Here is a 23,634-nt window from a genome sequence, read left to right as displayed (position 1 = left end):
ATATTTTTGCTGACAGATAACCTAATAAAGAACTAATGGCACTGATGTCTACTTTGTTTTAAAAGTCTTAAAAGTAATTTTATTTGGCAAAACCTAAAACATTAATACTTATAATCAGAAATATTCATAAAGATGAAAGCTTAAAACATACATATTCCTAGAACATATCATTTACCATTAGTCGGTATGTCTCACCATGTTTATCTACAAGGAGAAGAGACTATTACACAACTATTTTGCCTCTGATTGCCATCACTGTACATGTTCTTTGTCAGATTCATGGGTCTCATTCCTACTATGGGTGCATCAGTTTTTCCCGGGCCTAGACTCTAAGCAGAGCAATATTCCTGAAGACTCAAATGTTAATGGTGAAATTTTAAGTCTAGAGTACATTGATAATTGTTTGAAGGCCAGCTATCTGGTGAGGGATAAACCCCTGTTTGTAGTGCTTTGTAAATATTCCTACTTGGCTGACTGCAAGCTCTCAACATGAAATGACTCAAAGCTGAATTGGAATGAGATGCACTTATTTTTTCTTGTGTGAGTTGATACAAACTAATTCCAGCTCACCACTGCCAGAAAAAGTTATTAAAGATTTCTGGAAAATAGTCATAATAAACTATAGCTAGTTTTCATTCAAAGGTAATATTATTTGCAGTTAAGTCAAAAATCTATGAAATTATTCCTTCCACTGAACATTAAAAGAATAAAATTAATTTTCCTAAACTAATATCCAGAAATCATTAGTAGAAAAGGTAAGCCATGAGGTAGAAAATTTTTGAAAAACCTATAAGGAGTTAATTATTTTTGCTGGTATAAGTCTCACACTGGTCATATAAAATTTTAGAGCATTTTACTTGTGGGATTATATATTTTTTAAAAATATCCCTATATTTCCAGGGACTGTGAAAATTATATCCCCAGATAAATTGTGACATTTCCTTTCTTCATGTTGGTGCAATTTTATATTATGAAATTGTCATGTAGATTAATTACACCTATTTTCCAAACATAAATGACTATAGCTCATTTATGTACCAATCACGTCACAAACTCTAAACTGCATAAAAACATTTTAGCACTAATGTATATGCAGGTACATTAATAAGATATTTATGTATCATTATAGATTCTTGGCTTGGGAACTTCAGAGTTTTTTTTTTAAATATCTGTCTGCTTCAGGTACTAGATTTTTGGTTCCGATTTGAGAGCACTTATGCATTCACATTTATTAAGCTACTATGAATACCAACCTCAAAATTTTCAGTGGCTTTCAATCACGTTTCTCAATTGCATGACCTGTCTGCTGTGGGTTGATTGCTGTGGGTCAAGTTCAGGTCTTCTCCATCCAAGGCCCAGGTTGAAAGCGAAGGCTGGATGTGCTCTTGTACAACAGAACTAGCATCAGCATGGACTGCATCTAGACTGTGTAAGTGCATTTATGCTTATCAAGCCTGTTCACATTCTGCTAGACAAAGCAATTAATATAGGCAAGCCCAGACACTGGCAACAAGACTGTTCTCCCTGTTCTTCCAGGGAGTCACTGGAAGTAATAGCCAAAGGTGCTGGGAGAAAATAATTCTGAGCAAAAATACTCCAGGTGTCACAACATACCACAAATGTTTGAGTTCATTGAGTAGTCAAAGTAGCTAAAAATAAAAACAAAAGCATGTTTTAAAAGTATGTAAAGACCACACTAAAGGAAATAAAAAGAAAGTATGATTATGTAGGTTTATGTTCAAAATTTTTAGGTGGACTCTCATCCTTTGTATTTCATTTTGTGGAAAACAAATCTATTCCTCTAAATATTACTATCAGCTAATTCTATAGGAAGTATGATAAATATTATTTCTATTTCTAGAAATGTTCCTAGGTCACTGATAGTGTAGTAGTGGAAATCATAGAGAGAAACAGGAGTCATGAGGAGTCCCCAGTCTGCACTATGCTATTTTTTGTTTGTTATTTAACTTTTCTGAGTCTCAATTTTCTTACATGTGAAATAAAATTGTTCTACTTTATTAAGAAGCCCAGAGGTCTTTTTTTTTATTGTCTAATGCTTTTTTATTTATGACAATAAAACCTTATTGTTTAACTATACACACACACAAAGATATAATTTCATTCATTGTTTTTCTTGGAATTATGACAGAGCAATGCAATTTTTATTTTATTCATAGCTCACCCTATTCAAAAGTGGATTTGAGATAAATAGGATAAAATCCTCATTGTTCTTAATACTAATAGTAAAACTAATATACTTCTCTTACTCTGATATCTTCTAGTATAAATATCATTAAATGTAAGAATTATCATTGAGTAGCTTGTTTATAGTGTAAATTCCTGGGCCCCAAAACTCTTTTAAAATTTAAGCTCCATAAGTATTCTCCGGGCTTTTTGTTCACTGCTGTCTCTAAGACTTAGAATATAGCTGGCATGTAGTATGTAATCAGTAAATATTTGTTAAGTTTTGGAAATTATTTACAGCTTTACCTGTCTCCAGTATAAGACTACCTAGAGGCAAGTTGTAAAAATGAACGTTTTAAAGGAAATATTATTTTCTCTTAATTTCCCATATATTTTGAGAGTCATTTTAATTCATGTCTTCAGATTTATCATCCCTTTCAAATTTCCTCCTTTCCATCATTTTCTAGTCTTTAAAAATTATGTGATGCTTTATTTTGAATTATGGTAATTTAAAGTTGATATTTCATTTCAAAACATTTTAATTTCTCAATTGAAATATCTAACTCCAACTATGAATTCTGTGTTGGTGAAAGGCACTAGATTTACATTCTTATAAAACTGAGCACTTAAACTTTCCTGTGATACACATGTGATAGGTAGATGAATGAGATTTAGGATTTCTTATGAAAATGAGAAATGTTGACTAAAAGAACAATGAACGAAAAGATAACTTATCCCCATCATGTCCTGATACATGTCCTCTAAACTCAACTTATATATACTGGAAGATGTTTTTATGCCATAAAATGTATTCCTAATAGAAGAGGAGAGAGTTTATTAGATAGTGAGTTCAAAGCACTTTGGAAACTGAAGGAAAAAAAAACTATTGGAATGCTTATAACATTTGAGTTAAGATGGAAACGATAACCTCCCATTGGCTTGCACAGCTCCCCTTCCCAGGCCCAGACTCTCCTCTCCTAGCTTACTGCCTGGCTTAGTACCTAGAAATGTTTTGTGTGCCAGGACAATGTCAGGTATAAAGTTTTGGGTCACTTCACAAGGTGAAAAACAAGGAGCATCAGATGTATTAGTTAAGGCAAAGAGAATATATAGTGGAAGAAGGCAGCCCTGAATTCCAGGTCCACCCCTGGACGTGTACAGAAACAAGGAATTGTCATGAGTATTTCCTCTTTATACTGTTAGAGTACATGTTTATGTGTGTGTATATAGCAAATAACTTTGTTTTCTTCCCTTTTTATCATGGAATATAAAATGTGCTAAATTTATTTTATCAAATTATTTAACTATTATCAACTTTACATTATAGTATTTAAGTTGTTCTTCACCTGCCCCTTCTGGAATGTGTGACCATAGCATTCAATCACTCAAAGTTAGCATAGCAGAGGTATCTGTTCATTCATTGAGCTTTGAATGTGTGGACTTTTCCATCAACATTCCATTGTCTATCTTATAAACATCTACTTTACTTTTTTAAAAATTTATTTATTCATACAAAACTGGGGTACAGACCCAGAGGTGCAGGGAGGTAAGAGGATTCACCAGTCACAGATTGAGGAGCAGAACAGGCAGATTGACAAAGTACACTGCTGAGTGAAGCAGTATGTGAGAGGAGAGATCTGCTGTACCATGTGGGTCACCTCCGGAGCTGGGGATTGAACTTGTGCTGAAGCTGCAGCCATCTTGCAGTACTGCATCCTAAACCATTGTGCCACCAGGGAGGTCTCCCTATTTTACTTTTTTTTTTAAGATTTATTTATGCATACAGAACTGGGGTACAGGACAGAGGTACAGGGGCGGTGAGAGGCTTCACCAAAGACAGAGTGGGGAGCAGACAGGCAGACTGACAAAGTACACTGCTGACGGGCAGGTCAGGAGTGGTATGCTGCTCCATGTGGATCACCTCCAAGGTGGGGGATTGAACTTATATGGAAGTGGCTTTAGCTTCTTAGTGCTGCACTTTAACCTGCTGCACCACCAGGGAGGGTCCCTACTTTACTTTTTAATAGACACCTTTTTGTAGGAACTTTCGCTTTCTTATGAATGAGAGATCTAGAACATTTAAGTTAATTCCTTTATCACGGCAGGCATTTTTATACATTAATATAACACTGATGTAAAAGGAAATATGTTTTCAAATTCTATGCATTACCAATAATGGAAATTTATATTTGCTTTTGACAAATAATACAAAATATCTATTGTATATGATGCTACCTAAAATCCCTAGGCTAAATACAGTCTAGGAAGAAAAATATAAAGCAGATTTGAATATGTTGGCTACTTCAGTCATTAAATAAATTACATATGAAATTGGGCCACAGGAGAAAGTACAAAATTTAGGGATACATTTTCAGAAACTGAGTAACTTAGAACAGTTCATAAATCAACACAAGAGGAATCATAGTATAACATTTGTAGCCTTCCTACAAAGGGAAAAAAATGCAATTTTTGAAGTTCTTTCAAGGACAAAAGATAATGGATGTTTTTATAGTTTGCATCTGGACTGACTCTATTGGCATCATTAGTGGTAATGTATTCCAGAAGCCATTTAATGTAATTATGCAGATAATATTTTTTCGTTAAGAATGTTGTGGAATTTCAAATAAGTACATTTTTAAGATGAAATCTTTTAATCTTGTAGGAGTAGTTTCCTAGAAAGGTTTATTACCTCTACAGTAAGAAATATGGAAACTGTAGGTTAAGAGCCTAATAGTCTTCACTTCAGTAACTTACTTAAATATTGTTATGACCTGTTTCCTTAAGTTGCTCTCTTAAGATGGAAATGAAAAAGAGCTGTTCAAGTCTGCTTACTTTTAGATCAGCCTACAGATGTTTAAAGTAGAAACATTACTGTGCGTTGATGAAAAGTACATTGATGAAGAACTTTTTATTTTCATTTATTCGCCCCTGCTTCCTCCCAGGGCACCAACCCCCAACATTTAGCAACCAATTAACCCTTCTTGACTTATTAGGAAAATGTCTCTCTAAGAGTCTCAGAACATTTGACTTGAATGGAGCTGACGCTTTGGTTTTAGAAGTTGGCATGGAAGGCCCTCCCTGGTGGCACAGCGGGTTAAAATGCAGCACTGCAAGCTAGTCACAGCTGCTTTAGTACAAGTTCAATCCCCAACCCTGGAGGTAACCCACATGGCATGGTAGACCACTCCTGACCCACCCACTGCTCCCCTCAGCAGTGTCCTTCATCGATCTGACTGTTCTGCTCCCACTCTTTCTCTGGTGGATCCTCTCAGTGCCCCTGCCCCTCTGGACTTCACTCTAGTTCTGTATGCAAAATTAATTTTAAAAATCTTTAAAAAAGAAGAAGTTGGCATGGGAACTGAGAACTGGCTAATCAGAGCATGCAACCCTCTTGCATGAATTTGCACAAGCAAGCTGATTCACTGATTATTTATAAAGATGGGCAATAAGCCTAATTCTGGGTCTCCCATGGAACTCTTCAAGCTGGGGTTCCTTGTACAGAATACAAACCCAACTCACATCAACAAGCCAGCTGTTCTAACCACGAAAAGGGGTTTCCCAGCCAGTAGAGCCACACTCAGCACTTTGGTCCTGTTTGTTCCCCGGCACTGAGTCATTTCTGATGCTTTATATGGCATGATCCAATATATTCCCTTTTTTGAGATTTATTTCATTTATTTAAGCATACAAGAACCGGGGTGTAGGCCAGAGGTGCAGGGGGTAGAACTTGGGAGGATTTACCAGAGACAGAGTGGGGAGCAGAACAAACCAACTGATGAAGTACATTGGCAGAGATAGGAGAGGTCTGCTGTGCTATGTGGGTCAGCTCCCTGGCTGGGGTGAAACTTGTCCATCCCAGGTGGCTGATGATAACTTAGTGCTCAGACTTAATCCCTGCAACATCAGGGAGCCCAACCAACAAATTCCTTTTTGTTTGCTTCTTGTGCCTGATTAGTTTTGTTTTAGTTATTTGCAAGTAGAAGTGTTCTCATAGTCTCATACTACTACTTCGAGGACAACATTCTCACCCACAATTACTGTTCCCACCCATTTCCTATAGAGGACAATCTCCCTTTATCTATTCCAGTTGTTGCCCCTATAAAGTACTATCCCACATCTGCCTGCCAGATGACATCTTCTAATTTTATTAAATTTTCTTGCAGTATTCTTCCCAGCTTTGAATTCTACCAACTAAAAATTCTAATTGAATCAGCTTCCCATGGTTCTGTTGTTCTGGAAATTGTTATGTATTTGTGTGCTTGGATCATAAACTCCTTGTGGCCATTATAAATAATATTAATATCAGAGTAGTTCAGGGTTTCCCAAACATATAACAAGTACAGTGTTATTTGGATTCATTGTTTGAAGATTTTCATTTCATAGAAAGTTCTTCACCCACATTTGATGTCCCTCAGAGAATGTAACTGATAGTTGAGTGGAAATGGCACCTGACAACCTTTAAATATTGAGTTTTACTATGATACATACTTGGTAAGATTTTCCTTTGTGGACATTCTCTTATAGATTCACCTCACAGTGCAAGTCTCCATCTGTAACCCAAGCCCACTCTTGGATTACTTTTTCAGTTGTTTGTTGCTACATTGTAACCATCTCCACAATATGGCCTAAAACAAAATTATTTCATTTTTCTCATGGTCAGGTGGGTTGTTAGGGAAATTCTTCAGTTGCCTAAGCTCACTTGTATTGGCATTCAGCTGTCAGGCATGGGTCCAGACAGGTTGGTGACTGAAGCACTTCATCTCTTCTCTTCCCTCAGTGGTTCCAACAGTACAAAAAGAGAGCAATTACAGGGCCTTATAATGTTTAGTCTTGCAATCACAAAGAGTCATTTCTACAGCGGCATTTTCTGAATGTAAACTAGGACCAGTCTAGCCTTGGTAGGTCTGGTAATGGGAGGGACAATTCCCAGTTGACGAGATGAATGGCTAAGTCTCCCTGCAGAAGTGTGAAAGAGTGGACGTTACTGGGAGCATCTTGGCAACGCTCTACCTTACCGTTGTTTCATTTATGATTGGAGTCAGAAACAATTTTTTATTCTAAATCCTCTGGATGCATACAGTAAATTTCTCCCTGAGTCATTAAATACTTATGAAAATATTCAAAATGAAAAATGAAGTTCTTCTTTGCGAAGCAAATATTTCTGGTGTGGCAAATAGTAAGATATACAGTAATTTATAAGCCTGCACATCTACTAGTCTATTTTGTTTGGCTTAAATCACAACTAAACAGATACTGTACACAATACATAGGTTTTGCTTTCATTGAAAAAGGCAAAGAAAGACATAATCATTACCACCCATTACTCTGTTATGTAGAGTTTCTATTTTTTTAATTATTTAATTTTTAGAGTTTCAATTAAAAAAAATAGCTGGTTGGAAAGAGTCTTACAGGCCTTTGAAACAAAATATTGCATTATGGGCCTTCCCTGTTGGTGCAATAGGTTAAAGCTCAGTACTGCAAAGCTCTTCCTAGCTCCTGCAGCATGAGTTGGATCCCTGGCCAGGGAAGTGACCCACATGGCATGGCACACTCCTCCTGACCTGCCCACTGCTCCACTGAGCAGTGTATTTCAGTCGATCTGCCTGTTCTGCTTTGTTTCTGGTGAAATCTCTCACTCCCCGTACCTCTGGCCTGTACCCCAGTTCCTGTATGCATAAATAAATAAAGATTTAAAAAATAAGATTTTGTTAAAAAATATTGCATTATATGTCTGAAGAGAATAGTTGTATATCAAGATACCTGTCTTTACATTAGACATATTTAACTTTATAGTACATGGTTAGTTCAAAAGTTTGTATCATTTTAAAACATAAAAAAGCCCTAAAAGAAAAATATGTGTGAAAATATAAAGAAGTTCATGGTTGGCAAATACTAAATGCAGGATGATGGTTACTTCTGGTGTAGAAGAGAGAGTTCAGCAAGAAGCTATAACTGACGTAAGGGAAATTACTCATTGGCAATATTTTCTTTTTTAAATGGTGTAATAAGTCTGTAAATATTTGTTATGGTTTTCTTTAGATATTTCTACATAAAGTATTAAAATTATAAAGATAGTTTTATTCTTTGTATTTATAATTTAAGCAAATCTATGGTGTCTGAAGACTTTTCAGGAATAATTTTTGTTGGCTTCCAAAATGTCATCTCCTTATACAGACAATTATGAAAATTTAACCCCCATGCATGACCATTTAATTTTCCCTTTTTTTTTCCACATTAATGGGGAGCAGGGAGATTTCCGGGCTCCTACCAGCTCCTCCACTGTGTACACACATCTTGTAGTTCAGAGGCAATAGTCTTTTCAGGCCACTCAATTGCACCTGAAGCATTTTTTATATGGTATACTTTGTAAAATATGTCAGGGAGTGGAGTGGGAGTAGTGAGTCTACACCTTAAAAAAAAAAAAAGATTCCAGAAAACCTGAAATCCATGAACAAATTAGGGCTAAAATCTGAAAATTATAAAGTAAATAACTTCTAATAACTTCTCATTTTCTCCCAGTATCGAAAAAAAATGATTAATTACTAACAAACATCTTCAGTTGACAAGTTATTCCATGTATGTTATGTAGGGAGCTCCCAAGAAAATAAACAAGTTCCTCTGGTTAGTTTGATTTTCAATAGGAAGTGGAAAATAGAACCAATGTAAGCTGAGTATCTTTGACATACAAAAGAGGAGGAGAAATGATAAGGAAGTCGGCTCATGCTTGTCTTTATAACCAGACAGCCTCACTATGCTATATTCAAGAGAATATTGACATACTTGTGTTCCATTGACTTCTATTCAAATTGCCTTCCTTTACTCCTAACTCCAAGTAATCTAGTCTATAATTCCCAAGGAAATCGTAGGAATGTATTTATCACATTACTGAGAAATAATATATATAAACAAACATGGTATCATAGTTTTAGTAGACCTGACATGTTAAAGGAGTGTTCATGAATGTCCACTTTTCTTTTTAAAATATGTCTTTCTTTAACTCACTTAAAAGCAATAAATATTTGAATCAAAATATATGCTACAAAACACATTAAATAAGACATGCTATGGCTCATGACTCCTACAGGGCCACCTTCTGGGGAGTTACAAACTGTCTTCTGTAAGGTTTCTCGGCACCATGGACAGCGCTTACTACCGCTGAAGAATGTGTAGCCTCGGATTTAAGTTCATTTTCTCTTCCTTCATATTATGTCGGGCTTAATTATAAAACATGATTTAGGAATAGGTTTAGTACATAGTATTGAATGAAAATCTCCTAAATTGAAATTAAGCTAATTGCATTAGGCTCAGTCTTAGATGTAGTTTCTGTAAATACATAAATTTTGCTCAAAAATTTGCCATCCTGTTGTATGTGTGTGTATGTGTTTGCGACAGATAGACTGGTTTAACTAGTACATCTGAAACTAACCACAACGTCTACAATTGTTCTTTGTTACCATTTCTGTATCCTTATAAATTCGTCTGATTCCCCAAGAATGTAATCATGCCTCTCCTTTCTTTCTCTGCTTTTATTCTGACAGCACAAACAGCCTATCTTTCTGAGTTTCTTTCACCGCTTGGAGTCAGGACTATTCCAGCAATCTGCGACCTAGCCTCCCTGCTTTTCATCACACCTCCCCCTCCAACCTATGTATGGATGTACCGCATTTCTCCTTCTTGAAAGATTATTTTCATCGGACCACTCCTCTGCAATGGCTCCTAATTGCCTTTTGAATCTAATTAAAACTTCTTCAAGACCCTCTACCAATTAATTCCATAGGCAGGCCCCAGCTTCTCATGCCTGGCGCTGACTCCTGTTCTTTGGTCCAGAGGGCCAAACCTGTTCACCCTTTGCCTATTCCCGCTTCCTGCCCTCACATTGTGCTAGTTGCTGCCTATTAGTGGGCCATTCGCTTCTTTTTTCTATCTGACTAAGTACTCCCCCCACCCCCACCATACTTTCAACTTTGATTATTTGACCTTGGGTCTGGCCTTTTGGAAATGGTGAGTGATACACACACACACACACTAGCAATGCCTTGCTGCAGAGATCAGTGCAAGTCCCTCTTGACTCAGGGACTCCACGAGGTATGGCAGAGTTTTGCTGTTCTCAGACTAGTGATTTGATTTTTTTTTTCTATAAACAGGCGAAAGTACATCTAGTGTGAGATCCTTGGGTCAAGTTGGATAGTGCAGGCTCAGAGAACATTCTGGAACCATCCCACTTCCCTTTCCTGCCCACTTGCAAGGTGCTCCCAGGTCTTGCGTAGCCTCTGTTGCCCCTCTCCCTCTACCCCGGTGTGTAAGGATAAGGGTCCCCACCTGAGGGGTCTCCAGGCAATCTGAGAGAAAGCATCTAAGTGAGAATATTTGGAGTGCAGACTGAGGCCCGCAAAGAGAGTAGGATGTAGGCCAGAGGCCATTTCCAGGTTGGTCCACCTCCTAGTTAGCATGAGGGGGGCTTAGCTGGGAATAGGGGTGCCAAGAAGCTAGGTCTGGGTTGCTCTGCTGTGTGTGGTGGCTCCACCCACAACCGCTTCTAGGTGTGGGAGAGAACTCCTGGGGACACAGTTTATAAAACTTGGCCGGGGGACAAACCTGGTCCGGCATCTCGCGTTGTCCACAATGAGAAGAGGGCGGGCTGCCCCAGAGCACACTAGCTGGGAGTGGGCGGAGAGGATCCTTCCTCCACTTGCACTTAGGTGCCCAGAGCCCGCGAAGTCGTTGAGAGTGGCGCATGGACCAGCGCGGACTTGGCCTTAACCTGCAAGCGACCGTCTCCCGGAACCCGGCTTCTCTATGGCGAAGGTACACCACTTACTCTCTACCCTGCTCTACCGGGCTGGGCGCCCCAACCCGTCTCCGCCTAGGCAAGCAAAGGGAGTGACTGGTGCCGACCTTCCCTCCGCCAAAAAGGCGGAGCGACCCGGGAAATGTTGAAAGGGACCTTCCAAGGGGTGGAAGGACACCCTGCATGAGATGGGATACCCTGCATAGCGGAAGGCACCCCAGAATGGGGCACTTATTTCCACCACAGCGCCCCTTCCGGCAACTCCGTGTGCCGTGGAGCGCTTGTTGGGTCCACACCGCTTTTATTTCCAAGAGCGGTGATTGGATGTGGCCTTGTCTGCCGAGCTCTCCTTAGGTGGGAGGTCTGTGTCTGTATGGATCCATGGAGAGCTTCTGGTGTCTGTGCTGTTGCTGCTGCCACTTTATGTGTGTGTGGTTGGTTTTAAGAGCATGATCCCAGTACCCCCTTCCTCGCTAATGCCGGCTGCTATAAACGACACCTAGAGAAGGATGCTATAAATGTCAAGAGGTTGTAAGATGTTAAAGAAATGGAGTGTTCACAGTGTGGTGCAGGCAGGCTGGAGTTAGCCCTGGCATCACCACGGAGCTACACAGTTGCAGCCATTGGTGTGTGGCGCTGGTGATCCTAATGATGATTTTAGTTACAAGTCAGAGCTTGACCACCCTGTATAGAAAATCTTGTGCAGTGGCAGTCCTGATTTAAAGCTAATCAGGATCAGTGGTGCCTTTCCTGGATAAACCAATTGAGATGACTGTTCCTGCATTTTTCTTCTACACTAATAGATATAAAGTTGTGTCATTATTTTTAAGTTAAAAACACTTCTTGCTGGACAGTCACAGCAGAGGCCTCCACTGCAGTTGGCAACAACAGCGCTTCACATTGGACTTGCACTTGATCTGCTTTCATGTACATTATTTCATTGAGCTTTACAATTCCTGTTGGAAAGAAGAAGTGATATTATCTGCATTCTGCACATGAAGTAACTGGGCTTTGAAAGTGTCACTGACTTCTCCCTCTCTGTCATATTATTAGGCTGTTAAAAGCAGAGGGGGGGAAATCACCATTTGTAGTGAAGATAGCCTAGAGTATGGGAGCAGGATTAACTTACTGAGCTTGGGAGAAGTCAATTCAGCTCACTGATATCTTTAGTAGGTGTTTGGGAGGATGTTTTCCCTATTCTAGAAAGTTCTTTTATGGGTAGGTCTTTTTTCAAAGGACAGCTAGAAACTCACTTGTTAACACTAAAACTGAACAAGTCTGCTATGTAGAAAGAAGTTACAAGAAACAACTGAGCTTAGTTAATATAGTATACACCGGGCTCTCTTTTTACTGACGAAGCGTTCTCCAGGATTCACCGGTGCTTCTAATCTGGTATTCTGGTCTAGATGACCCTAGAAGCTGGGGCTTCACTGAGAAACTGCAATCTTGTCTCCCACAGAGCAAACAGGATTTAAGGGCTGGGAACGTGTTTGCTTCTTCTTACCTTTGCTAACTTTTTTGGTTTTAGAACCTATGGACTTTCCAGAGTAAGCATTCAAATTCCTACTGAGGAACTACATAGAACTGGATGTTTAATGATCTTTGCATCAATTATATGGCTGGAGTCGCCTTCAGAAATATTCGACTCAGAGGACTGGAGGGAAAGAATGTAAAGTGGGGAAAGAGAAATGGGGGGGGAGGGGCGGAGGAGAAGGGGAATGGGACCTGCGACAAAACCTTTGACTAGATTACTGTAAAATCAAGAGTAGTTCCGACTGCATGCCACTGTGGGGCGCCAAAGTTCTACTCGGCTAAAGCTTGCGGCCGTCTTGGGCGCTAGATCTGAAGTCCTAGAGAACAGATGCACTGGGGGAAGAGAGGGGGGTAAGCAGGAGGGAAGGGAATGGAATGGAGGGGTGGGGCTGGGGTGTCCTTTATTATCCAGTTAAAATCGCCAGGGAGACTTGTTACATAACAAGTCTGTGCGCGGAGAAGACTTTGTTAGAAGGAAACAAGGGTGTGAGTCGGGGGAGGGGGAAGGGAAGGTTTAGAAAAGAAGAAAATCTCGGACCACTGATCTGACCCGGGAGCATAAATGCTCCTCTTCGCTTCAGAAATTCTTGGGCCTCTTTTCAAACTAGGGCCACGACCTCTTTTAAAGGGGACTGGGAAAAGAGGGAGAGATTTTGGAGAAGACGGGCTCCCCCCACACACCAGTTAACTGTCCCCCTCTTCCCCATTTCCCCAGTTGGGGGCTGCAGATTCCAGGAAGCTGCTTCATTCTCCTCCAGGGCGGGCGACTCGGGGTTGCCCAACTCCATCTACAGCCTCCTAGAACTCTTCTGGGATAAAGGGTGGCCTCCCCCAACCTGCCAGAGCCCTGGATGCTCAGCCGTCAGCTGCCAGGGAAGTGCCGATTTCATTCCCTAGCCGCTCGGCTCGGGTGCTGGGCAGCCGGCAGCGAGGGGAGGGGCGGAGGGCTGTGGGCTGTGGGGCGGGTGGGGGCGGGAGGTGGCTGGCGGCTGCCGAGACCCCGGGAAGGGCGAACGCTGCGGCCCGCTCAGAAGCCTGAGATCCCAGCCGCTGGCAAAGGTTAGGAACGCGCATTTTGAGACGGGATAATCCGAGTTTAAATATTAACAGTAAAAGCAGAACCGGTGGAATATTTACCTAGGAAGTGAGCAGATCTCTCGCCAGGGGAGAGGAGCGCCGAGGAGACCCGGCTCCCAGTGGCTCTGGCGCTGAGTGTCCGCTCGGCATCACCGGGGCCCGCAGAGACTCACCTCTTGAGCTTCCTGGAATTGTGGTTAAATGGGGAGGGCCTCGAGTCCCCTCTCTTTCTCAAGTCGTTCGGAGTCTGTAGGACTCGTTCCAAATCTTCTGCTTTGTCATATTCTCCTTTTTAAGGGCCTCCCGGACCAACACAAAAGGTGGCGGAAAGTACGTTGGATCAATAGCAAAGATTGTTATTTAGATAACGAATTAATCTCCCTGTTATAATACTTTTTATAGTGAACTTTGCACTCCTTCCATAAGAAAAAGGAGTTTAAAGAGAAAAAGTCTCAAACAGGATTAAGGTTTTAATTACAATTCCCTATCGAAATAGTATGTTTGATGAGCTGATCTTATCAATTAATAGTAACATTAAAGCTCAAGAAACAGATTCACGGAAAATATGCTTAAGGGCGTCTTTTAAAAGTAATCGCACCCAGGGAACCAGCGGGGCAGCAGGCCAGCGATGCGGCAGGTTTGGGATCAGCGTCAGATCGGATGAGGCCCGTGCGGGGGGCGCATCTGGGCATCTGGGACTCACGATGGGCACGGGCGGGAGGGGAGAGGGAAATAATAAATAAAAGACGCCTCTTCCAAGCCGAGGTCCACATCAAAGTTGGGGTCCCACAAGGACCGTACAGTTCACTGCGTTTGGGTCAGCGTTATATTCTAGGGGCACATAAAGTAATTTGAACATGCACCAACAGTTTTCCATAAAATACGAGTTAAAAGAAGTAATAGAACTAATCACTGTCTCCTCAAATCAAGTAGAAAACATTTCAATGCACTAATTAGAGTAATTAGAATAATAAGCCTCTGCCTATATGTGGTAAGACAATGTGTACAAACAACTTTATTTAATGTATACTGGTAATCAGCGATGCGTGCCTGCTTGAATGCTTAGCGCAATAAAACTACCCTCCGTCCGCCCAAACAATCAAATACAAATTAGTTTAATGATTGTGCCTGCTGAATGTCTTAGAAATCCACAGGCAGAGGCGAGTAAATAGAAGCATCCTTGTTTGCGTGCGTCCCCGCCCGGCTGGCCACGAGGCCCAGTGAGTGGCCGCGGGCAGCCGAGGCGGGAGCGAGCAGGAGGCCTTGGCGCTGGGGCGGAGGCCGGGCCTGGAGCCAGCACGTAGCCCCCCGCCAAAGCCCCTGCTCTGCCACTGGCCGCTGTCCCACCCCTCTTGAGCTAACCTCCCGCCTGCACCTCCACGCCACGCCACGCCACGTAGTGCACACCAGACCAGAGAGCCTAAGACCCGGCTGGGACTTAACTCCTCTCAAGGCCAAAGTCGAGTTTTAACTCCCAAGTGACCCTCTCAGAGGGTTTTGAGAATTCAGTGGTTTCTGACCACCTAGGGACTCCTTCCATGGCCCGGGAGAGCCTAGAAGAGTGTTCGCTGGGTTACAAGTGCCCAGACAGAGGAGAACCTGTGGCCTGAGGTGTGGGGTACAGCTCCTCCCTGCTTGCTGCCCTCATTTCTGACTTGGGACCACAGGGTGCCCAGTGGGCTCTGAAGTTCCCTTCTTGGGAAACAGACTTCCCTCCAGTGGAGACCGGTGCTAGGCCCAGCAGGGAGTGGTCCATTTTCCGGTTTAGACTAAGGTTAGTTTTTCCCTAGGCTTCAGTGCAGGAGAACAGGACCCTCTCCTCTCCGGGATAGGGAATGAAGGTTGGGAACAGGCAGAAGTTTTTTGGGTGAGAACTGAAGGAAACAAGCTTCAGAACTTTGTTTACCAGCTTTCGGTGCCCTCCATCCACTCCCCCTCTCAAAAAAAAAAAAAAAAAGAAATAAAAAAGAAAAGAAAAAGGAAAAGAAAAACAAGCAAGCAAACAACAGAAAAAAACCCACCTATTTGGAGAAAGGTCACATTAATCTACTTCATTGCAACTGTGTTCCTTTTTTCTTTTCTAGTTTCTTTGCAGTTGCCTCCTCTGCCCTCTTCTCTTTAGGTACCTTCTTCCACCATTGCCTATTGCAGTCAGAAAGCAATGCCCTGGGCCTAAATTTGCAGAATCAAGCCTAAAAGCAGCTCAGGCAGAAAGCTAGGACCCTTAAGGTGGAGTCTTAAGCATCAGTCCCTTTTGAGCTCCACTGCAACTTGCACCTCCAGAGAGGTCCCGTCTGTATATCCAAATTCCCGGGAGGCTGAAGCCATATCCAAAGCATTGGTCTCTTCCTAACCACTGAGCCTCATCTCAGCCTCCAGTGAGTGAACCCACCTATGGTAGAACCCCTAATTACACCCCCTCCCACTGGCCACCAGGGTCTTCCCTGGAGAAAAGCAGTACTGAATGATCTGAAGTCCTTGCATGGTTCACCCTTCCGAGCCACTGGAGCGACAGAGAATCTCCATTCCTTGCCAGCACTCAGGAGCTGTACAGTGTCCTAGAGTGAAGGCCTGGGCCGGTCAGACTGCAGGGACTGCTCCAGCTCCTTTCTCTTCTCTCCTCTCCTTGGCGGTCAAGCCCGGCCTCGCCTTCTGCGGCTTAGACTACCCCAGGTGCGGGCGCACAGCCTGGCTGCGGCCTCTCAGCGTCCCAGCGCCCGAGCAGGGGCCGGCGGGAGCGCGCTCACCCGCTTGGCCCAGACTGCAACAACTTGGAAGCAATATTTTGTTAAGAGAGCACACAAACAAAAAGTTAACGTCTAATCATTTTCTCCAGAATCCAGTTCAGTGAAACCTAAAAATTGCTCTGAGGGAATTGAATTTCTTAAAGGAGGGGGTGGGGAGGCGAACTCTCAATACTTTCCACTAGGATTTGTCTGAACCTTAAAGCCCACTGATTTACAAGGGCTAATTTGTGTTACAAACCCACAGAAACTTCCCGCCTCCACCCTCCCCTCTACTGCATACTTCTGCCAAACTCTGGCTATATTGTGTGTGTGGCTTTTTTTTTTTCTTTTTCAACAACAAACCCAGAAGAAACAGTGGTGGGAGGAAAAATATATGCCCCAAATCAAAAAGGACGCAAATTCAAATTTACTCCACAGCGAGATTTCCTATCGTCGTCATTCTGCACACCGAGAGTTAATCGTATACAATTTATAACAATCAAAATCCCCTCCATATTGCTCAGATGGGGTCCTAATGCTCCCCTGTCTTTCTAAAATCAGTGACAAGTGAGTCTTTGTGGGGCATTAATTTCCTTCTTTTTTCTAAATGACAGCTCCCCATTCTGAGAGCAGAGAGCTGTTTGCCGCCAGCTACAGACCACTCCAGAGCCAGGCTCCTCACAAACGAACCGCATATGGAAGTCCCACCTCCCTCCCCCCCCCCCAAATCCCAGACAAAGAGCTATAAAAACTCAGAAAGACGTGGAAGGAATAAACTTTAAGATATAGATGCACTTTTACTGGTGTATTAAATAACATTTCAGACATTTTTTTTTAAAGAAATACATCTTAATGTTATCAACAACCAGAATTCTAGGAACAATAAGAGAGGCCAGGGTTGTTTTGATGGGATATGATATTGTCTCTAAAACCTCTAACAGCTAAGCCAAACAGAGTTGTTATTAAGGTAAGGGAAAGAACTACACGATAAAGTTAATTAACTCTTTTTTCTTAAAAAAAAAAAAGGAGGAAACAAATGTCCTAACTCCCCACCAAATACCAGAACAATGTGGAACTATTCTGTTTCTCTAGCTCCATAACCAAGCAAAATCTCAAAGAAAATGAAACAGCCATTTTCTGATGCTCTTTACTCACTCTTCACAAGGGGTTGTGGAAATAACTCTCACCCAAGTTCTGTGAACATAAGCAAGTTTATTCCGCGATCTGGCAAGCTCCTCCTGCTACTTTCAGATTATTTTCTATCCTGAACCAAGTAATAGGGGCAGGCCTAGGAGTTCTTTTACCACCATCTGTCCCCCCCCCCCTTAAGAGATTATGCATCACTGAAAAAGTAAACTTTCCTAAATAGGGCAAATGTTTGTCTAAAATTTATCTGTACATCCCGTTTCCTCATATTGTCAAGATTCATATATAGTATGTGAAGATACATCTTTTTTCTTTCATTTTAAATAAACTTTATCCTTTGCCTCACAAGCAGACCCAAAGAAACACTTTTACCTTTGACCCTCACTTCACCATCCTTCCTTCATTTTCTGTACAAGTTCTGTTCTTCACCTCTTTCTTTAACTTGTCCAGTAATTCAATAGAATCTAGAATAGAGTTCTATAAACTGATTGCAAAAACAACAAAGACAAATCACAGAGAACAGTAATAAAAAAGATAATCTCTCTCACACAGCAACTCAGCACTAGCCATGCTGCTTCCAAAGTAAAGTGAATGAAAGCATTTAGACACATGCAGGTACATGGTACCATGCCTCACCTTCCCTTGTCCGCCCATTGTTGCTGCTGTATCTCTTTTATTAGCTGCTTTTGGAGAAGAAAAGGAACTAGAATGATGAGTGCCTTTATTAAATAAAGCCTTTTGCCAACCCATGTGTGGCTTCCACTAGCAAGAGCAGGAGGGATGGGAGAAGAGAGCTTTTATCTGAACTAGTAACTTCGTGGGAACCGAGAATGTTTACAAGTGCAAAACATATTTGTGGACATCTGACCTTCACATAATTCTCCCTCTTGGCCATTTCTCCTTCATCTTTCACCAAAAAAGGGGGGGGGAGTAAAAGTGACCATTATGAGGAAACACAGGAGATCTTCCAAGAGGGGCCTATTGTACATTATTGTCTTTAGGGTAAAGAAAGGACTTGTCATTGGAATTAGCTAACATTTTGGGGATGACTGCCCCACAGATTTCTCTCAGTGGCTGTAATGGACTTTTGTAACCTTGGTATATTAGGCATTACCCAAACCGGCATTGAAACTGCCTGAGTAGTTTTAGAATCTGAAAGGCAAGCATGGGTCAAAAACATGGTGTGTCCGTTTAACACATGATGGTTTCCAGTCAGTAGCCCCTGTGGCTAAGAACAAAAAACTCCTCTCAAGGTCCACTAAAATGCCCTGCAGAGGGCAGATGCTGCTTGTTTTCTGCCTACAATGGAGGAGGATATTGACCCAGAACTCAAATCTATAGCCAGCTTAAACATTTTACCCATCAGCATGTCTGTGGTCACAAAACACTTCTTCTTTCTGTCACTACTTGTTCAGACTATTGATAAGATCATTTGGCTGAATCTGTTTGGGACCGGTGTAATATTGACTAGGAGTTAGAAAAGATGATCAGATGTAATAAGCCCAGAAACTACCTTTCCAAGTAGACATTTATATTTAAACAAATGTTCCAAGGAGTACTTTAAATACATCAGCAAACTTGTAAAGTAACCCAAACCTGCTTGAATTTCTCACCAATCTTTAAACTGATTTTGGCAAGTGTAATGTTCTAGCTAAGCCTATTTGAAACAATCTGCTTTTAGTATTAATGGTTTTCAGTCTCTTCCCGTACATTCTTTTCTTATTGTTTTAGATCCGGTTTTCTTGCCTGGTGGAAAATAGACACTACTGTATAAAGCATTACAAATTCCATCTTTTTCTGTAAATCTAATAGGAATAACATAGGACCTACCTCTAATCACTTGGTAAACACATATTGTTTGTCTGACACATAATATGTCTGACAAATTGCATATTGTCAGAATTACTCTTTGTTGAAAAATATTTAATTATTAAAAAGAATAACCTTAACTAATTTTTCCTTCTACATCCCAAATTATGTGAGGACATGTGATTAAAGATTAAAGTCTACCTTGTTCCATTGATGATTTCCCCAAAAGTACAATTGGGTAAGGTAAAGCTAACCTGGAGAGAAGACACAGGGATACCTGTATATATTTAAAAGAAACAAATATCTTTTTGCAGGACCATGAAATGGCAAACAAATTGAAGCTCAAGCCCAATGGCCATTTCAATTTAATGCTACGATGTAGTGACTGAAGGTTTTGGAACTGATCGTTTTTGCACAGAAAAGTGAATCAGAACAGTAGTTTCCCTTTAGAAAAGCCTCTGAAATTTATAAACATGAAACCTGGCAGTATATGCATAAAATTTATTCCAAAACTTTATGAAGTATAAAGGAAGGGAAGTGTTTTACACACAACTCAACTCAATCTGTATAAGGTCTAGGATTCTCCCCCCTTAAAACTTGGCACTATCTTTAAAAATAAAATAAAGATATTTCAATAATTAGAACAAACTATGAAGGTATTGTGCATTTCTGTTTTATGTAGATAATAAAATATTACTTTAACATAAATATATAAGGATCTCTGCGTTTTTATTTTCCCCACAAGCACAACCAAATGTACCAAAACAAAGTATTTTTAAAGAGACTGAACAAAAAAAAATTACATCCCATATAGTTTTTGCTCACCTACTCATTTAAAGCTACAGAAAAACAGTTTCCAGAACCTTTTTGCTTTAAAAGAAATAAATATACATTGAGGCAGGCCACTTAAAAATGATATGAAAATATTTCCCTGGGTAGCATTAAAAAAAAAGAAAAATAGACAAAGAAACATTTAAACTATTTCTGCATTTCAAAAGACAGATATTAAACATATATACATAGTGGTAAGGTTCAGTGATAACTTTCATCTTAGTAAACCTATGAGAGTTAGAGGAACTAGAGACATCCCCTGAACTTCAGCTTCTGACCTTGCCCACTTGAAAAATCATTTCCTCCCTTTACCATTGGCTATTTGCCCTGCCCTGGACTGGACTGCTTCACTAACGGTCAGTCCTCACACCTCAGGAACAAGCAGCGTGAATCACCCCGAAGCAGCTCCAAGCCCATCTCCTTGTGACATTCATTGGGGGAAATGAAATACAGGCAAATAAATACGCCCATGATAAGTCATTTATCTTGCAAAACATTGAAAATGAAACAATTACAGGTGTTTGAAAAGACAGTAGAAAGCATATTTCCTAAAACCTTAACTACTGAGTGCAATACTAATCTGATGCTGAACCATAATTTTCTGGTAGTGAGAATTTAATTATTTAAATAAAAATCTGTCTAATACCTAACCAGAAAAAAAGTCTCAAACTTCTAAGATTAATAAAAATGTTTTCCCTTTTAGCGCCCTTTTGTGCTGATAATTTTCTCAATATTTTAGCTGATCACAGTTTAATGGTTTTTATTTTCAATATAGTTACAGGTTTTTTCACCTACACTTTTCAGTGGAGTCTTTTGTTATGGGAGTTAACCATTTCCCATCAACATAAAGTAAAAGAAATGCACTTCAAAACTTAACAATGGGAAAAAAAGAATTGAAAATAGCATTTTTTTCCCGTTTCATTTGGCTTTTTTAGTGAAAGAGGGGGAAGGGGGGAAATGCTGTCCAAGTCAAAAAGGATTTTTTTTTCTGTAATAACTTACACGAGAAGAGGGTGTAGGACCTTAAATATGATTTGATTAACAAATGAGCTATTGAAGACAAAACCAGTCTATCAGTGATGATATTCTCTGTATGCATGTGGGAATTTGTGTACTAAGAAACACAGTCTATGCATACTCCATTAAGTTCCCAGATTATTTTCTTTATGCTAAAATAAAGTACTAGTGGAAAAAAGTTTAACTGCTGCTGTCAGCACAAATAATGTCTCATAATTTAGTTATTAAAACTGAAGGCAGAGAACTATACAGGGGTGTCTGAAGATGTATATTTCCCCAGTTCTCTTCAAAGTGCCACTTTCTGTTGGACAACTCTGGAAATATCTTTAACCTCCACTTTTCCTCTGAGCTCTTTCACAATGGGCCCGCCTGATAAAATGAAGCAATCAGTCACTTACTATCGATTTTTCCTTTTCTCCCCCTCCAAAACCTCCCCCCCCAAAACACTGCCTGAAAATGAAGTTTACTTTGTGGGTGGTAACAAAGGCCAATGCTTGACTCTCAGTTTTGTATTCCAAACTGGATTTTTGCCTTGGATAAAGCGGGTAGCCCATGCATATTCCTGATGGCAGAGAATATTTATTTTGTAGGAAGCCAATCGTTTTTTGCTTTGGTAAAAGGAGCAAATAAACATTAAACCCATGTTAGGGGGACAGAAGATCTGGAGATAACCAAAGTTCACGGACAGTAGGAAGAACAGGGCAACACAAGAAGAACAGAAATGGGAGAGTGGCCAAGAGCCGACTTCAACTCTCTCCAAAGAATAAAACAAAACAAAACAGAACCCAGTCATTTCAAAATTAATGGTGGGAAAAAGAAAAACATGTTCATGAATTTGTCCATGTAAACTTCAATTTTCTTGCAGTGCAAATTTATGTGGTTAAATTTTGCCTACATCAAAGAATATGTGTATGTTTGCCTCTTTCCTGATGAAGATCCATATTAAATAAACACAGCATGTGCCAGCTCAGAGCATCCGCACGCTGTGTTTTGTGTTTATCACTGTTTGGTGGATTTTTTTCTTTTTGGTAATTTATATAGTTTTGCCAGGTATTTATCTCAGTGCTTGGCATCGTGTTCTCTCTCTCTCTCTCAGCCTCTCTCTCTCTCTCTGTCTCTCTCTCATTCTCTCTATCACACACTCCTCACTCAGTCTCTGAGACACTCCACTCCATTGCCTGGGTGCTAGCCTGTAAAGGTCAAAACACATCATTACACCTGCTACCATGTAAAGGATAGTCCAGTGCCTTAGTTGCTTTCCTTATTTGTTTTTCTTTTTTAAGGGACGGGGAAATAATAATTAAAAATAAAAGAACAATCAGAAGTTAGAGAGGGAACAAGGGAACCGGGAAAGGGCCGTGGACAGAAGGGAGGGGGAGCCCCGCGCTCTGCCCCTCCCCCCCGCTCGAGTTCACTGGACGGGCGTCTGCACCCCGTGGTGTGGTGGCGTGTCCCTACTCCCCCCGTACACATCCTCGGCGCCCGGCAGAGTCCCTCCGGGAGGGGTCATCCTTTTCTCTTTCTGTCTCCTGTTACAAAACCAAACTCTCACCACCTCCTTCTCCAGCTGTAAGCTGTCCGCGAGGGAGGTGATCTCCTGGGCCGAGGGCTTGGGGCATTTGAGGAAATGGCTCTCCAGAGCCCCCTTGACGCTCACCTCGATGGAGGTCCGCTTTTTCCTCTTGCGCCCCTGCGCTGCGATCTTGTCTATGCTCGTGGGGCTGCCCGAGGACGAGTCCGCCTCCTCCAACCACTTGTTCAACAAAGGCTTCAGCTTGCACATGTTCTTGAAGCTCAGCTGCAGGGCCTCAAACCTGCAGATGGTGGTCTGCGAGAACACGTTGCCGTAAAGGGTGCCCAGCGCCAGCCCCACGTCCGCTTGGGTAAATCCCAGTTTGATCCGCCGTTGCTTGAACTGCTTGGCAAACTGCTCCAGGTCATCCGAGGTCGGCGTGTCCTCGTCCGAGTGCGGGTCGTGGTGCGCGCCGGGGTGGCCGGGCGGGCCCTGGGGAGGCGGCGGCGGCGGTGGCTGCTGGTGCGGGTGCGAGTGCGGGTGCGGGTGGTGGTCGGCGTGGTGTGGCTCGTCGTGCGCGTCCCGCAGGCCGTGGTGGTGCAGCCCCGCCGGCTGCCCGCCGGCGCCCAGCATGCCGTTCACGGTGAAGCTGGGCTGCGAGTAGAGCAAGCCGCCGTTGGACGCTCCCATGGAGGGCGGGAGGTGCGCTGCAGCCGCTGCGCTCCGCCATGCCCCGGGCCCCGGGTGGTGGTTGGCGGCGTGGTGCACCAGATGCGGCGGCCGCTGCTGCTGTTGCTGCTGCTGTTGCTGCTGCTGCTGCTGCTGCTGTTGTTGTTGCTGCTGCTGGTGCTGCTGCTGCAGGGCTCCTGGCCCGTGCAGCTCGTCGCCACGGCCGCCCTGCTGTACCACCACCGAGGGCTTGATGTCCGGCTGGCCCAAGGGGCTGGTGGACCACGGGGAACCGTCGCCGCCGCCCCCGCCGCCGCCCCCGCCCCCGCCCCCTTTCCTCA

General features: G+C 42.0%; 1 protein-coding gene across 1 annotated transcript in view; it reads right to left on the bottom strand.

Moving 5' to 3' along the window:
* Positions 1-20,228: 20,228 nt before the first annotated feature.
* The window catches only part of POU3F2 (POU class 3 homeobox 2), a 3,936-nt gene continuing 530 nt past the window's right edge, over positions 20,229-23,634 (bottom strand). The window contains exon 2 of the mRNA XM_012733628.1: positions 20,229-23,604. Within this exon, the coding sequence (XP_012589082.1) occupies positions 22,523-23,604 (1,082 nt within the window). The 3' untranslated portion in view covers positions 20,229-22,522. The remainder of the gene's footprint in view (positions 23,605-23,634) is intronic.

Source organism: Condylura cristata, unplaced genomic scaffold (genome assembly GCF_000260355.1).
Source record: "Condylura cristata isolate star-nosed mole 26May11 unplaced genomic scaffold, ConCri1.0 scaffold00001, whole genome shotgun sequence".
NCBI lineage: Eukaryota > Metazoa > Chordata > Mammalia > Eulipotyphla > Talpidae > Condylura > Condylura cristata.
Note: the sequence above shows the minus strand (reverse complement) of the source record. Positions and strands in the feature narration are given on the sequence as shown.